This window comes from Canis lupus, chromosome 2, assembly GCF_011100685.1.
Source record: "Canis lupus familiaris isolate Mischka breed German Shepherd chromosome 2, alternate assembly UU_Cfam_GSD_1.0, whole genome shotgun sequence".
NCBI classification, from domain to species: Eukaryota; Metazoa; Chordata; class Mammalia; order Carnivora; family Canidae; genus Canis; species Canis lupus.
In genome coordinates, this window is record NC_049223.1 from 42,379,115 (window position 1) to 42,395,602 (window position 16,488).

General features: G+C 36.1%; 1 protein-coding gene across 1 annotated transcript in view; it reads right to left on the reverse strand.

The window, feature by feature from the left end:
• Positions 1 to 1,612: 1,612 nt before the first annotated feature.
• IL6ST (interleukin 6 signal transducer) overlaps positions 1,613 to 16,488 on the reverse strand; it is a 46,214-nt gene continuing 31,338 nt past the window's right edge. Inside the window, exons 11-16 of the mRNA NM_001287021.1 lie at positions 14,887 to 14,988; positions 14,309 to 14,455; positions 13,853 to 13,993; positions 10,486 to 10,582; positions 7,479 to 7,560; positions 1,613 to 6,701 (exon numbers count right to left, since the gene is read on the reverse strand). Of these exons, the coding sequence (NP_001273950.1) occupies positions 5,964 to 6,701; positions 7,479 to 7,560; positions 10,486 to 10,582; positions 13,853 to 13,993; positions 14,309 to 14,455; positions 14,887 to 14,988 (1,307 nt within the window). The 3' untranslated portion in view covers positions 1,613 to 5,963. The remainder of the gene's footprint in view (positions 6,702 to 7,478; positions 7,561 to 10,485; positions 10,583 to 13,852; positions 13,994 to 14,308; positions 14,456 to 14,886; positions 14,989 to 16,488) is intronic.

Below are 16,488 nucleotides of genomic sequence, written 5' to 3' on the forward strand. Positions count from 1 at the left end.
AGGCAAGCACTGGCCATCAGTGTGGTCTCGGGACGCGGAAGGCCATCAAGCCTGGGGAGAAAGAGGAGTGAAAGATCCCACCCAGGAGGATCTAGGGGAGTCTCTCCTTCATCAATACGTGAGAAATTTTCTAGCTAAACAAGAGACTGGGCCTAGGAGAACATTTTAGAAGAAAAAAAAAATCATGTGTGTAGCCTGGGAGGTAGGAGAAAACTGTGTTCCAGCAACTGGAGGGTATAGATCTGGAAAGGAGGCTACACAAGCATGGAAAGAGAGGCACAGCCCGACCAGGAAAGGTGATTGAACCGAAAAAGCCAGTGTTTGGCCCTAGGCTGCGAGTCGTTGGACAGCGGCAGGCCTTTCACGCCGCCAGTGCTGCCCCCTAGCGGCTCGGCAGGAGCCGGGCGGGGCCAAGCCGGGCGGGTGCGAGCCCGGGGCGCCGGCGTGGGCGTGGGCGGCCTGGCAGGACGGCGGGGACAGGACGTGTGGGACCTGGGCCCTCAGGAAAGGGCTCCTGCCCCCAGAGCCTCTTGTCACGAGCTGCTGTGCGCCGGGTTCCACCTCCCCTCGAGGCCCAAGAGGGAGCAGGCGTTGGGTTAAAATGCATTCTGCTGAGGAAGGAAGGACCCTTTTGCTTCCCTTTCCTCCTCTCTCCCTTCCTTCCTGTTTCTGTTTCTTTTTCTTGTTTTTATTTAAGTTCCAGTACATTTACCTCCCTTTGGGGTGCTGCTGTGTGTGCTAAGAGCAAATGCAGGGGCTGGCGGGGGAAGGCAGGCTTCTGAGCTAAATCATTACAGACAGCTCAAAGTTGTCTCTGCCCCTGAGCTAGGGGAACGGAATGCTGAGGGAAGTCTGTAATCTTCCTGGAAGCAGGTATTGGATGCATAATATAAATGACATAAATGACAAGAAGTGCTACTAAGAAGTCAGACTGAGCCTGTTAGGGTCAAATGAGGGATTTTAAAACAGGAACACTTAGCCCAAAGCCAGATTATTATTTTTGTAACCTGTAGTACGTATGTGAGGCGATGAAGTTAACTTGGTTTGTGGATTTAACTCCCTGCATATTTTAGACAAAATCACAATGAGAAGATGTGCAAATCTAATAGCGTAGGATTTTCCAAGTGGAACTGTTGACTTAGATTTACATACTACTACTCAGCAACCTCAGGGTAGCAGTGGGATGCTGCGTCTTCAGTTGGCTTCATGCCTCTGCCAGTAAGGAGACTCTAGAAGTGTGGCTTCGGCCAGCCACTAGATGGCGCAGTACCTCTGCACTTGGCTGGTCCGCCGGCAGCCCAACAGAAAAACCAAAACCAAAAAATAAAACCTACGGGGAGGCGGTATGATGGTTGGATTCCAGAACTCAACTTGGCAAATTCATTTAACAGTTTTCCAGATTTACAAGCTCTCAGTCCATTCCATGTTACTAAGACCAAGATAATGTACTAATTTTCTTCTAAAACCCATTCCATTATGCTAAATGAACATTTAAAAAGCCAAAGAAACCTCTAAAAGCATCTAGTTTACAGTAAGACCCAACAACAGTAGTGACAAATAAGTTTTCTCAAACATTACATGCAGTTACATCACATTAGTGATCACGCAGAAAAAAATTTAAACAAGAATTTATTTCTTAAATTTACTTGAAAGATTAGAGCTGATACATTTACAGTAACATTTAGACTTGTTAACATAAGACTGATAACTACGGTAACAATTGGCACATGCAATTCACTACACAAGTGAAAATACGTACAATACTCTCTAGGCAAGCCTTCTACGTGAAGGTAGACTAGGTGGGGGTAAAATAGCAAGTGAACTTGAAAGGATTGCACTTACAAGTAAAAGGGACACAGCTGGGATATAAAGAGGATACATACCTAATGCTAATCACTGTATTGTAATACTAGCAAATTGCACACTTATTTAGAGTATATTCAATAAACATATATTAAGACAAGAATTTTCAAATATCTGCTTTTAAAATACCCATTTGACATCACATTTTGGTATTCATGTTATAGCACTTGAAACATGTAGTTACCATCCAGACGAAGCTTGTTTTTAAGGGATAAGAGATCTAGGACATGTATCTCCATTGGTCTTCAATGCATTTTCATTATAATCAACTTTAAAGCATTGGGTAATGAAGTGAAACTAACCCACTTGTAGGAGCTGCTGACTGCAAAAAGCCCTTAAAAATTTACGAAAAAAATGGACACCAATTGAGCTCACACTAAGTTCCCTTCTTTCCTTTTTAATGCAGTGTAGACCAAAATACCACGCTAATGCATACTAGGAGCACGTGTGACAAAAAAAGATTGAAAAGATGGTACGTTTGGCTCTGGAAAGTCTGTTTTGACTTACATCTGAATTCTGTTTAGAAGTAGTCAGCAGTTCTGAAAAGGAACTGCTATCAAAAGACCAGCCAAAAGAATTAGGCTCTAAGTTGTTAGTTTATACCATTTTCGAAATCCATGAGGATGACCAATTTTATTTACTTTATTATTTTTTTTAGTAATCTCTACACCCAGCGTGGGGCTTGAACCTACGACACTGAGATCAAGAGTCGCATGCTCTTCTGACTGAGCCAGCCAGGTGCCCCAACAATGAACAATTTTACATTAAACAGCTTGCCATTTTATGGCTCCATAGTCTCAATACATAGAAAAGTGCAATGAATTTTTTAAAGCAGTATTACTCAGGCAACAGAACTGAACACGACCTGCAACAGGAAGCTATCCCAGTAACTTTTAACAGTTGAATTTTAAAAATTTTATATAGCTTATTACATTGACATACTACCCCTCTCAATGAAGTAACATATATATATGGTTTAAAAACTTCTTAAAACCAAACATAGGAGAATGATGTGGAATATAACAGAAGGGAGGAAGAGCTCTCCTACTTATACTTGGTTGATACATGCCAGTTAACAAGTTTTAGAGAATTGTATGTATGATTATCCTACTTGTACATTCTCTGCCATGATTTTAACTAGTTAACCCTGTGGAGAGAACACAGACATTTTAAAAAATTTGATTTCTACTTATGAAACTATTTAAGATGTTCTACTTAAAGGATGAGCTTTCATAAATAAATGTTTTACAAGTATATTTCTACTTCATGAACCATGAACTTCACAGTACGCCAGGAAGATTAGGTAACTTCATGTGTAAGGTTGAAATTAAATGAACAGACAGGTAGAGAACTGATATGAACACATAACATGTGAATTGTTTTGCTTTTCCCCCTGCTTCTACTTCCATGTTGGGTATGTTCCTGGGTGCTGACCTACTGATCCAAGTTTTAAAAAAAAAGTTTTAGATTTTAATGGGTTTGAGGTTTGGGTGTTTCCCCATAGTTGCTCAGCATCATGCCTTTATAAGGGGATGGGATACCCAACACGCCAGGAACAGTCAAACTACAGTGGCAATACATGTGACACACTTGTATTTTTTTAATCCCATCCGAGGGCAAGTGCATCAGAAGCAGTGCATTAGTTTTGTCCATTGAGAGGCTCTGCCAGCATTACTTTACAGGAAATTTTTAGATACTCAAGAGTTAGTAACACAGCCACTAACTCATAGACTCATTTTCATATAAACCAGATTTGTTTCTATGCCTACCTAAGATACAATTTCATGCCTCAAAACAAATTACCCTGAAACTTGAAGAAACCGCCCCTAACCCCAATTTATCCTAAGACCTGGCTTAGGAAAGTAGTTTTGTACTGTAAACAAGCTTGATGAATGCTTTTCTCTTGTCGGGCAAAGATGTATATCACATATTATAAACGAATCTAGGGCTATTTCCTGAATGGATTATTTGTATAGCAACTATTTAGTATGTCTAAAGTGGCCTGGCAGCTGGGGGACACCCAGGGCACCATGTTCTAGACCAGTTTCAACAGATTTGCTTATACAGTGTTCTTTCTTCAATGATTTCATTCTCATTCCCTTAGATTATGAGTTAACATTTTCTAACTGCTCCTATGCTGCCGAGTACATGTCACACTGGAATTCTTCCTAATGCTGCTGTTTATCATGAGGAAGGGTAGAGCTGACCATGATTATAATAACATGACTACTTACTTGGAGGAAATGAAAAATAAAATTGATAGAAATTTCTTGACAGACTCCTAGCAAGATCAGTGAAATCCTGGTTTGGACCAGGCTTTGACCAACCTAAATGGTGGTGGTGCCATTATCCTGTAGTGTGACTTTGGGGTCCTTCTGTCCCTATTTGGCTTCTCTGTGCCCAGTCTTCATCATGTGCTTCCTTGCCAATCTCATGATGCCTCTGCCCCATCTCACCAAGACCATGTACGTGAAAGCGCTCTGAAACATAGCAGGCAAGAATACACAGGATATCTTGTAAACAGGAGGTCTAATATGGACAATAGTCTCATAGTACTGAATAAAATTAGATTTCAATTGTCAATGTATAGCAACTTTTCTTAGCCTTTTATTATTGAGTAACTTCTACAAATTATCTGAAGTTGGCCTGGTCTTTGTGAGTTAAATACGACAGAAAACCAAAACATACTTTCTGCAAATCTACTCGATAGCACTAGTCAACCACTAATGATTAATGAAAATTTCTTCATACTTCTTGTTCCTGTCTTTTGCCTGCCTCCTCGTCAAATGTGGTGGGTAGGTAGAGTATGGCATAAATGTGAAAGTGGAGTTAGTGCTAACTCTGGAGTCCTGGCTAACTTCTCTCTGGGAAGAACAGAACATGTGGGGAGACGCTTAAAATCTAAATCACAATGGGGAACTAAGTTCCACCTACCTCAGAACTGGCAGACACTAAAATACTATCCCTTCATTAAGTGCCTTTACAACAAGGGTATGCACTGTGATATTTACGAACATCAACACGTACATTTTTGGATGGTGCTTTATTTTGATAAGTAGTGCCCATGTCCTCTTAGTTTGCTTCACACAATTAGAGAAAAAAACAACAACCTTCAAATCTTGGCCTACTTAAAATCAAAACCAAAACCTATTAAATTAAAACACATTTTAAGGTGAAGATTCATTGTATAAAGTGCTTCATCAACCAAATTCTCTAGCCTTTTAACAAAAAGGGTCAATAATGTTTATAGAAAAATGTTAATAAATAAATTTTCATAAATGGCAAAGAATTTTTTAAATGGTTAACACAGTTTGGCATTCACTGCTACCTCCAAACTGGGCAGTCTGCTGAGTTTGTAATAATGTAATAATGACAGAAAGCAAATTTTGAAAATTTAGTTAGATTATTTATGATTATATAATGTTCAAAAATATTTTTTTTAATTTGCAAAATTCAGACTCTAGAATTCCATTTTCTAGTTACTGGCAGCATCATTACCAGTGGAAGAGAGGAAGAGAATGTCCACTACTTTCTGTTGATAAGATTATAATTAAGCCCACTTTTTGGGGTGGGGGGGTTTGAGTTTGGTCAGACATCAAAAACTGGGTTTGTAAAATTATGCCACCTGCATCTCTTTAAGCTGTCAGCCGAAGTAGAGTCTAGATCTTGCTCAGACTAAGTTATTTTTTATCTTAACTCTATCTCAGCCAATGTGTTTGGTGACTATTCTCATTAAAATCAGTATAGCTGTGCTAAGTATATCACTGCTTATTATTTAAATACCCTCTGTTTTCTAGCTACCAAAACAAAGTTTTACTTTATAAATTTCAGACAAGCTTTCTGTTTTTCTTCAGTGCAAACATCCTGAAACAGCACAAAATCATTCAGCTATTCAGAGGATGAAGTCAGTTTATGTAGTGCTTGAAAGTAGAATCCCAGATATTCTGGAAGAGAAATAGCCCATGTGGGAGGACAGTTTATTGTTGTCCTCAAGGGCAAATGATCATCTTCAGTGAGTGAAGATTATTTTTATCTGAAATAACAGATAAAATTAGCTTTAGTTTACAGGTACTGCTGAAGTTGTAACAGGAACTAGTCTTTCACTGAGGCATGTAGCCACCTCTTCTGACAGTCTGTGGTAGGTAACTTTTAGGCATTCCTTCATCAATTGCGGCCTCCATCCCAACTGTTTCAAATCTCTCTACCTGTCCCTCAGTACGTGGGCCAAAAGCATCTGCTACAGAAATTTCCTGAAACATTTTCATTTGCCCAGATCCATAGGGCTGTGAAATATCTGAAATCTGCTGTTTGAGTCTAACAAAATCTTCTTCATTGACTGATGAAACTTGCTTTGACCTTTCAAAATGTGAAATATCTGGACTGGTTTCATGTTGACTGCAGTTCTGTTTGAAATACTGTTGCCTGGGCAAATTGCCAACACTGCTATCTATGTTATCTACCAGCTGTAGATCTTCTGGCCGCTCCTCAGAATCTAACAAAGGCTGGGTGGACTCGGATCTTGAGAAGACTTGGACCGATGGAACCTGGTGTCTGTAGCCACTGTGCACCACTGTGGAATACTGAACAGTGCCCGAGGTGTTTTGTGCAGACTCATTTTCATCGCTGCTAGAAATGCTTGGCCTAGAGGAGGACATGCATGAAGACCCTCCAATACCACTGCTGTGTCCTTCAGTACTAATTTTTTCCTTCTTGAACAGATCCAATGATTTCAGATCTTCTGGAAAAGGCTTTTTGTCATTTGCTGCTTCTATTTCCACAACACTTACATCAGTGAAATTACCATCTGAATACATTTGATCTTTTGAATTAAAATTATGCTAAGAAAGAAAGAAAGAAGAAGGTATTATCATCTATGGCATATGTTCATTTAGAAACTCTGAAGCACATATGTCAAATTCTAGTTAAAGCCACAGAGAAATGCATCTCTGAAACTTCTCAGTAATTCCCATGGTGCAGAGATAATCTATCAGTAAGCCCTGTCAACTAGATGAACTGCAGATACTGTTGGAAATGATTCTGAGAAATAAGAATCAGTCTGTATTTCATCAGAATTCCAAATCAACACTGTTGTTAAATTTTGATAAGCTACTGGTGTACAGAGTATTTCATTGCTAGAGTACAGAGCCTAGGATTAACAGGACAGAAAAACTAGAAAACATGAGAAATCAAACTCAAATGACTTAAGTCTTACAGAAGATTAAAATGTGTTACACAGTTTAACATAAAATTCAAGAATTATTAGAAGGTAATATAGTTCAGTTATTGTGGCTTTAGAGAATTTCAAAGAATTTAATCTAGGTTTCTAGAAATTATTTCAACAGTATTAAATTGGATTTAAATTTGGTTTTAATATCCAGTCCAAATGCTTGCCTTCTAACACAGTTGCCATATAGTAGTATTTACACATGAACTTTTCTATTTGCAAGTTCAATCAAGTACTTTTCATGTTTACTGACTAGACTAAGGAATATCAGAATATGCTGTGATAATATCTTACTATCATTTACTTTTCAATTTGGTCTCATCATTTGGTCAACTCCTTAAATGTACCCTTAACATGCCTGTGTATAAACAAGTCAGAAATATTATCTTACCCTTGGAGGTGTATGAGGTGACCATTGGGCAATATGACTCTTTGAAGGATCTGGAACATTAGGCCAGATATGTTTCTTAATGCTGGAGAAAAAAGAAATATAATGTCTGTAGAATTACATGCAATAAATAATAGTCCCTAATTCTAAACATGAGCTTAATCTAGTCATAATAAAAATCTGTTAAATATTCAATGTAAAAAAACTGAAATAAAATTCTGCAATAAAAACCAATTCAAAGTTGAGCCAAGTCACAAAACTTTATAGTACACCCCTTCCCAACAACAAAAAAAGCAAAAGTGTTCCATTTCCAACTAAAATCAAATAATAAATTATCACATAGTTACCAGATAAAACATGATAAATTTGGTTTTTCACAAGATTATTTCCCTTAATATAATTCCTAGCCCAAAGTTAAAGGTCCCTAAGTGTATACTAAGTATACAGGAAGTGAGTCATCTTGAGAATAGGTTCAAATATAAAAATAAAAATGAGTAATAAGATCCTAACAGACTAGACTGACTGTCCTGTGGAAACTACTATAACAATCTGGGTGTAACATAAAAAGCAATAAAGTTAACAACCTAAACAAAAAGACCAACCTGTCAATAGGTGAATTCCTGGAAACGGACTGAAAGAAAATCTGAGTTAAATTAACCTTCCTCCCATAGGAAAATTTCAGGCTCAAATGGATTGGTAAATTCTAGCAAACACTTAAAGAGAAATAATATGAATCCTATGTAAACTCTCCCAGAAAACAGAGAAGGCAATGTGTCCCCATTAATTTGATGAGGCTATTCATTTTATGAGGTAATTACTATTACCCTGATTTCAAAAGTAGATAAAGACACCACAAAAGAGACCAGACTAACATCACTCATGAAACATAAATGCAAAAATTAACACAATGAATCCAGAAAAGTCTAAGAAATGCAAGGATGGTTTAGTACATGAAAAAAAAACAACGAATAAAATTCACCATATGTGTAGGAAGGAGAAAAATAGTATGATCATCTCAGCAGATGCCAAAAAAACACCTGACAAAATGTAGCACTTACTGATGACAAAAACTCTCAGCAAAATAGAAATATAAGAGAACTTTCTCTATTTATTTATTTATTTATTTATTTATTTATTTATTTATTTATTTATTTATTTATGATAGTCACACAGAGAGAGAAAGAGAGAGAGAGAGGCAGAGACATAGGCAGAGGGAGAAGCAGGCTCCATGCACCAGGAGCCCGATGTGGGATTCGATCCCGGGTCTCCAGGATCACGCCCTGTGCAGGCGCCAAACCGCTGCGCCACCCAGGGATCCCAACTTTCTCAATTTAAAACCACATCACATATAATGATCAAGACTGAATGCTTTTTCCCTTAAAATTGGGGATAATGAAAAGTTACTACTCAATCAGTATAATAAAAGTAAATGAAAACATAAACATCAGAATAACCATCTTTACTGGTGAGCATTGAAAATGCTAAGAAATCCAAAAAGGTATAGAGTAGATGAATGTACCCAGGTCTTAGTATATAAGGACAATATATTTTTAAAAATTGCATTTCTAGCAATGAGTGACTAGAAAATAAAAATTTCTCAAAATGCCATTTACAATTATATAAAAAATATTTAGGAATAAATTTAACATAAGATGTATAAGGCTCATTATCCACTGGAAACCACAACACACTACAAAAGAAAATTAAAGAAAATCTAAAGAATTAACATGTTCCTGGACTGAAAGGGTGACTTATAAAGATGCAAACTCCTGTTCAGATTACATTTCTTTCTCTGAACTGATTTACAGATTCAATAAAATCTCAGTTTTTAAAGGAAATTCCTTTCCATAAATATTATAAGCTTATGAAAGAACCTAGCCAAAATAATTTTGAAAAATATTTTAAGAATTCTACTAGCTACTTTCAAGCTTATTATAGAGTAGTAAAAATCAAGACAGTATGGTATTGGGATGAATAGACATATAGATCAATTGAATAGAATTGAGAATCCACAAATCCAGACTTACATGGATAATTGATTTTGGCAAAGATATCTAGGCAATACAAGTATTTTCAGCACGTAAGGCTGGAGCAACTAACTAGTTATCTATGACAAAAAAAGAACTTTGACCCTGATCTCATGAAATTCTGATTAGATCACAGATATATGGCTAAAATGATTATAGTTCTAGAGGAGAACAAAGAACGTATTCGTGACACTGACTTAGGAAAAGATTTCCTACACAGGACATAAAACAAGAATCACAAAAAAATTGATAAAATGGACTTCATGACAATTAAAAACCTTGTTTTTCTAAAGTCACAGTGAAGAAAATGAGAAAAGCCACAAGACCAGACTTTCCAAAATACATTTGACAATAATTTTGTACTCAGAATACATAAAGAAGTCCTAAGTTCAATATTAAGGCAAATAACCCAATGTAAAAATGGCATTAACACCAATAAGAAACTAGCTAAAATTAAAAACCCTGACTGTACCAAGTGTTGATAATATGAAACTGTAACTCACAGAGCTGGTGAGACTACAAGATGGTATATCTGCTTTGAAAAATAGTTTGACAGTTTCTTATAAAGTTAAATAGGCACTTACTATATGACCCAGCAATCCCACTACTAGCTTTTTCACAAGATAAATTATAAGATATGTCCACACAAAGCTCTGTAGGTGAATGTTCATGGCAACACTATTCACAATAGCCCCAATTCAAAGAAACAACCCGAATTTCCATACCAGATATATGAACAAACTTTGATAAATCTATAGATTACTATTCAATAAATAGAAAAATAGGAGTATATGCAACAATGAGTCTCAGAAACACTATATAAAAATAAGACTACATATTATTTGACTCTCTATGAAATCCTAGAAAAGGCAAATCTACAGTCACAGAAAGCAGATCAGTGATTATATGGGGCTAGGGGTTGAGGGAGAGAACAGAGCATAAACCCAGGAAAAAACACCAAAAATAAAAATAGGGGTACTTACAGGTCTCGCTTATTAAAGCAGAACAATACTCCCAAAAGGGTAGTCAACAGGAATGCTAAGCAAACAGGTACAACTATGGCTTCAATTTCTCCTTGAGCTAAAAAACAGAGATAAGAAGGAAAAAAAAAAAAAAAAGAAAATAATTGTCAGCACATGTACTAACACAAATAATGAAACTTCCCAGCCAGAGAGGACTGTTGAAAAGACAAAATACCATCCTGTTTTTATAGCCCTTTCAAACTTAGAGGCTATTTTCTCCCCTTCTTTCCTTGGTAAATGATATCCTAGCCCCTTATACCTTACACAGTAACCTGGCCACAGGGTAAGATAAACTGTATGTTGGTTAGGGGAATAAAATGACTAGTTTATCTTACTGGACAATCTACCAATAAGTTAAAGCTTCCAAACCTATTTATTACATTTATGATTTCCCCTCAGCAGAGCCTTAACAAAACCTTATCTTTGAGGTCTGTTTGAGTTCTGTGGAGAAGTGGAAAAGTTGCACTGTGATTCTCTATAAGAAATAAAGGTTCAAGCAAAATTTTTAGTAGTTATTTACTATTTTGAAATAGATGTCATTGGGGCACCTGGGTGGCTCAGTTGGTTAAGCGTCTAACTCTTGATTTTGGCTGAGGTCATGATCTCAGGGTGGTGGAACTGAGTCCTGCATCAGGCTCTGCACTCAGCAAGGGGTCTGCAGGAGATTCTCTCCCTCTTTCTGCTCCTCCCTCTCCCCCACCACATGCTCGCTCATGTGTGCTCTCTCTCTCTCAAATAAGTAAGTAAATCTTAAAAAAAAAAAAAAAAAAAAAGATGGCATATCTGATAAACGGCTAAGGATTTATAAGAATCTTTTTTTTTCTTTAATTTAAGACATTACTTATTTGAGAGACAGAAGAGAGCACAGGAGGTGAGGAGGAGCAGGAGAGAGAGAAACAGGCTTCTTGCTTAGTGGGGAGCGCTAGACAGGGCTCGATCCCAGGGCTCCAGGATCATGACCCAAGCCAAAGGCAGATGCTTAACCAACTGAGCCACCCAGGTGCCCCAGAATTTTTAAGAATCTTAAGCACCAGGAGTGGAAGCACCTAAAAACCAGTAAGCATAAGATTTCTAAATAGCAGATGATCCCTAATCTGCATTTAAAAGAGGGCTGACTTAATCAAATGAATCACTAATTGGATAGTTTATATTGTGGAGATATTTTTTAATGATTTATCTTCTGGTTGTCTCAGGTTAACTCCTCCAGTCTCCTTCTAATTAGTATTTTATTGGAAAAATTTATAAAATATTGGAGTCACATACTATTCATTTACTCTAATCTTTGCACCACACATATCCCTTTGTAGGGAACTTGATTTTCTATGAAGCCTAACACAAATCAGTAAATCAGATCAACAGACTATAGACCGGCATATACTAACTCTTGTACACTCAGGTTTCATATATATACCAAATTGAATTCAGGCAGAACCTTTCTTTACTGCTGCTCAATTTACTATGTTCTTATGTCTTGGACCTTTGCTCATTCTGTCCTAAGATGCCCTTCTCCTCCTATTTGTCCACATCCTAATCTTGAGGCTCAAGTACTCTCTCCTTTCTTTGAAGATGAAACTCCTCCCCTTTAAATTCCTACTCTATCTACTGCCTACACAGCCCAAATGCTTTTCCATTTAATTATTTTACTTATGCTGTATTTCTTCAAATAAGCTGTAAGGTCCTTTGGGAGCATGTTATATGACGTCATAATAGATCCATAAAACAATAAACAGATCAGAGAAAACAGCAGATGATGAAGTAATCCTAACACATATGCTCTAATTTTTAGAAAAAAATGTATGCATAGAAAATACTAGAAGAATATACAAATATGTTAAGAGATTATTCTAGATGAGGGATTAGAAGTGATTTTTCTTTTCTGTATTTTATGGTATAGTTTAGAGGACAATATAGGATGCAGTCTACTCCCATTAATGAATGTTACTTTCATAATTTGGATAATATTTTAAAAGTTTATTTTTTTTCTAAAGATCAATTTCAAATATTACTTGTTACATATATATTTTGTTAATATGTCACCACAAATCTTATTCAGAAATTATATTCATTACTGGCTATCCCAGCAAAGCTCAGGATCTTTTATCATCTATTTTATGTAATTATTCATTCATTTTCTCTTTCAGCAACCATTCAATCAACAAGGGATATGGAGTTTCTATTTATCAATTGCTGTGCTGGTACTTGGGGGTGGGGGTTACAATTATAATAAAATAAGGTAATTTCTGTAATGATTAAAAATGTAGTAGGACTAAAGAATGCAGCTTCAGTCTGCCTTAGGGATGCTACAGGAACAGGCAAAACAAGAGAAGGTGAGTAGGAAAAGACAAAAAGATGGAGAAAATCATGAGAAGCTTAGGGTCAAGGAAAGAGACTATGAAAGGGCATGCAAAAGCAGTAATTAGAAGACATGATCAACAGGACTTTATACTTGGCTTATGTAAGCACAAAGAAAGGAAGAAATTTACTATATCCTTATCTAAATTTCTGGCTTTGGCAAAGACTTGAATGTGGCAGGGAAAAGAGAAATGTATTCGGGAAGGAGAGAAAGGATGGCTGAAGTCATGGACAGGGAGTGTGAACAGGTAGATAATAAAATAGGATTGAGAACAGAGTTCTGGAAAATACAAACCATTTTTAAAAAGAGCGAAAAGGAAGCCAAGAAGGAAGTAGAGAGGGAGAAGACTCAGGAGAAGGAGAATAAATTTGCTATTACAAAAAGAAGTTAGAAGAACCAAGGGAAGAGGCAGTTTCAAGGATGGAGAAGCCAAGAGTCAAATGCTGAGAAGTACAGAAAAAAGAAGACTAAAAACATGCTCTGGAGATCATAACTAGGAGGTCTTCCCTGAGTGACATTAGGGAGATTTCAGTGGAGTGGTGGGTTGGAGTCCTGTTTTTAGCAAGTTAAAGACTGAGTGGAGGAATGGAAGTGGAGCCTGCAAGGGTGGACTCATCTTTCCAGCAGCCTGCCTATAAAAAGAAGCAATAAGAGAAGGAGGAAAGAGACCACAGTTGACTTTAGCCAGTGAATATATGAACCACTTAGAAAGAAACACAAATTCTTTTGGCATTTATAGAGTATAGATGAAATCAGTCAGAAGCAGTTCATGAAATAACAGAGGTGAGTTTTGACAGTTTAAAGAAACAACCAAAATCAGATAAACAGTACAAAGACCATTATTTATGGACAGTGCATTTCTATGAATCCAAAGACGCACTTTTAACAAAATTTTAGCTTATTAACTAAGCTGGTTTTTAGTCTGATTAAATTTTAAAAAGAAAAAAGAAAAGAACAAACATCATTATTTCTTACCAAACTTTGGTGTAGTAAAAGTGAATTCTGGGCCATCCTTTCCACCTTCATCTGTGTATGCTGCCATTCGTACCATGTACAAAGTGTCACTGGTCAAAGAGGACAGTGTATATTCTGTGTGGGAAGAATCCACATTCACAGCTAGAAGAAATCAAGAAGTGTGCTTTATTACTACTCAATGTTTCTGTTTGATTTGGCTTTTATTTGACATTGCAAAAGTATTAAAAAGGAATAAAAATATATTTTTCAGAAAACTTTTGTATCTGACAATATTTTACAATCACAACACAGTATGTCTTCAATATAACCATGAAAGCCACCACAAGGCATGTTCTCAGGTGTCTCTTTTCTGAGGATAATATACCCTACTAAGATGTATAACATAAGGTGAGACTTAATATCTAAAAGCTTAAGAAAAACCCCCCAGTAATTCTTAATAACTGATAGTTTCATTACCAGTTTCATTTCCAATGATTGTTCTATAAAATATAGTATAATTTCGGATAAATCCATTCTGAACATCAACAGGAAGTTGGTCCCACTCTAAGACAGCTTCATTTTTCCCCACTTTTTTTGTCCGAACAGTAGGTCCTTTGGAAGGTGCTAGAACAGAATAAAAGTATTTGATAACTGAAAATCATTACGATTCAGTCTATCACTAAAATTTGCCAAAATTTCATTATGATATTTGAACATTATGAGACACCCCCTTATTTTAAAAAGATAAAATGTCTTTGTTAACAGAAATTTCAACACATTTCATTTTTTTAAAGATTTTATATATTCCTGAGATATATATATATATATATATATATATATATATAGAGAGAGAGAGAGAGAGAGAGAGAGAGAGAGAGAAAGAGATAGGCAGAGACACAGGCAGAGGGAGAAGCAGACTCCATGCAGGGAGCCTGATGTAGGATTCAAACCCGGGTTTCCAGGATCACGCCCTGGGCCGAAGAAGGCAGGCGCCAAACCGCTGAGCCACCCAGGGATCCCTCAACACGATTCAAAGAAAATGAGTTTGGACTTACGAGCTTGCTTAAGGTAAGCTTTTATGGACTCAGTGCTTCCTGGCCCATCAGCATACACTGGAGTAACTGTTATCAAATAACATTTGCTCTCTGCTAGGTTTCCTAAAGAAAGAATAGGAGAGTAAGCATTTTTTCCCCCCATAAGAAAAGAGTCTAATTCCATTATTTATTTTTACATTATAATTTCATGGTTATTGAACTTTCTTTTCTAACTGCAGTTTTTAAAGTAAGCATTGCTTTTTGTGTAATGGATTCAAGCTTAATAGAGTAAAGCTGTTTATGAAAGTAAAAGCTTACTTTTATTGCCAATATGATGTATATAAAAAATATACTGTCAGTAAAAGTAATTATATTTATATCCAGAACTTCTAAAATACTGATTTCGAATTATCCTTGGCCTTATAGCTTGACAGTGTTTGTATATATTAACTAATTATCTGAGAACTGCCTAAAGACTCACTGGTAAGAGCTAGGAAAATGGTCCTGGTTTGTCAGGCAACTGGGAAAAAAAGAATTCATGTAATTTCCCCCAGAAAGTAAAAAAAGTTTCAGAATAAAAAGTTATCTTGAATATCTCTTTATAATCTCTTCAAATTAACAAAGTATCTATTCCTTTAATATACAATAGTAAAATCTTTTTTAATCTTTCTTTTTATATAGAATTTTATCTGTCCATAACAGAAAATAAGGTATTTGTTATACTGAAGCTTATACATTCAACAAGAACTTTTATTTCCTTAAGTATTATTCATAAAGTTATATATGCTCTTTTGCTTTCTTAAACAGAGTAATTTTACTTTTTCTTGACTCAATATTATCAGGAAGATAATGATTAAGTGTTATATTCTGTGATGTTGTAAGAGCTATTGAGCTTTGGGGCTCCCTGTGCAACCTGAAGGTCTCTGGAGATTATGCCATGCTTTCTTAAAAACATTTCTATTGTCCAGTTACTATCAACATGTATCTTCTCTCTAGCTCCACCTGGTTTTTAATTTGATAAGGCTGATAAACAATAAAATTTATTAAAATTGTTTAATAAATAAGAGGTTAATGAGGGCCAAATAGCCTATTTTATAAATAAAACTCACAAACTTTATGGCAGATATGTTCTTGTTTTACAACTTTTCTCTAATTAATCCTGTTATTCATTGCTGAATTCTAATGTTTATCCTTCTTCACTAAAAAAACCCCAAAAAACCAAAAACCCAGATTCAAGCAGAATGTTTTCTCTTTAAAGTTGTTTTATCACTTTAAAATTATGTAGTAAGTTGTACCTTAAAACAAAGAGCAATCCACCATTTTGGAGCTCTACAACATCATTACTTTCTGTTCTCCATTACAACTTACAGTTAAAAGACATAAGAAAATCTGAGTTCTAGTTCTGGTTCCCCTATTCAACATTTTTAAGAGGTTAACAAGTCATTCAGATGCTACAAGAAATTATTTTCTCACTGCAGGAGGAGGGAGTTAAATCAGGTACAGAAAACATGCAACTAAGTACCATCAGAGGTCAGATTAGATTTCTCTTCCTTTACCATTAAGTGTTTCTTTGATGATCAAAATACTTAGTTATAAAAAGAAGATACTACTAACCCCATTTTG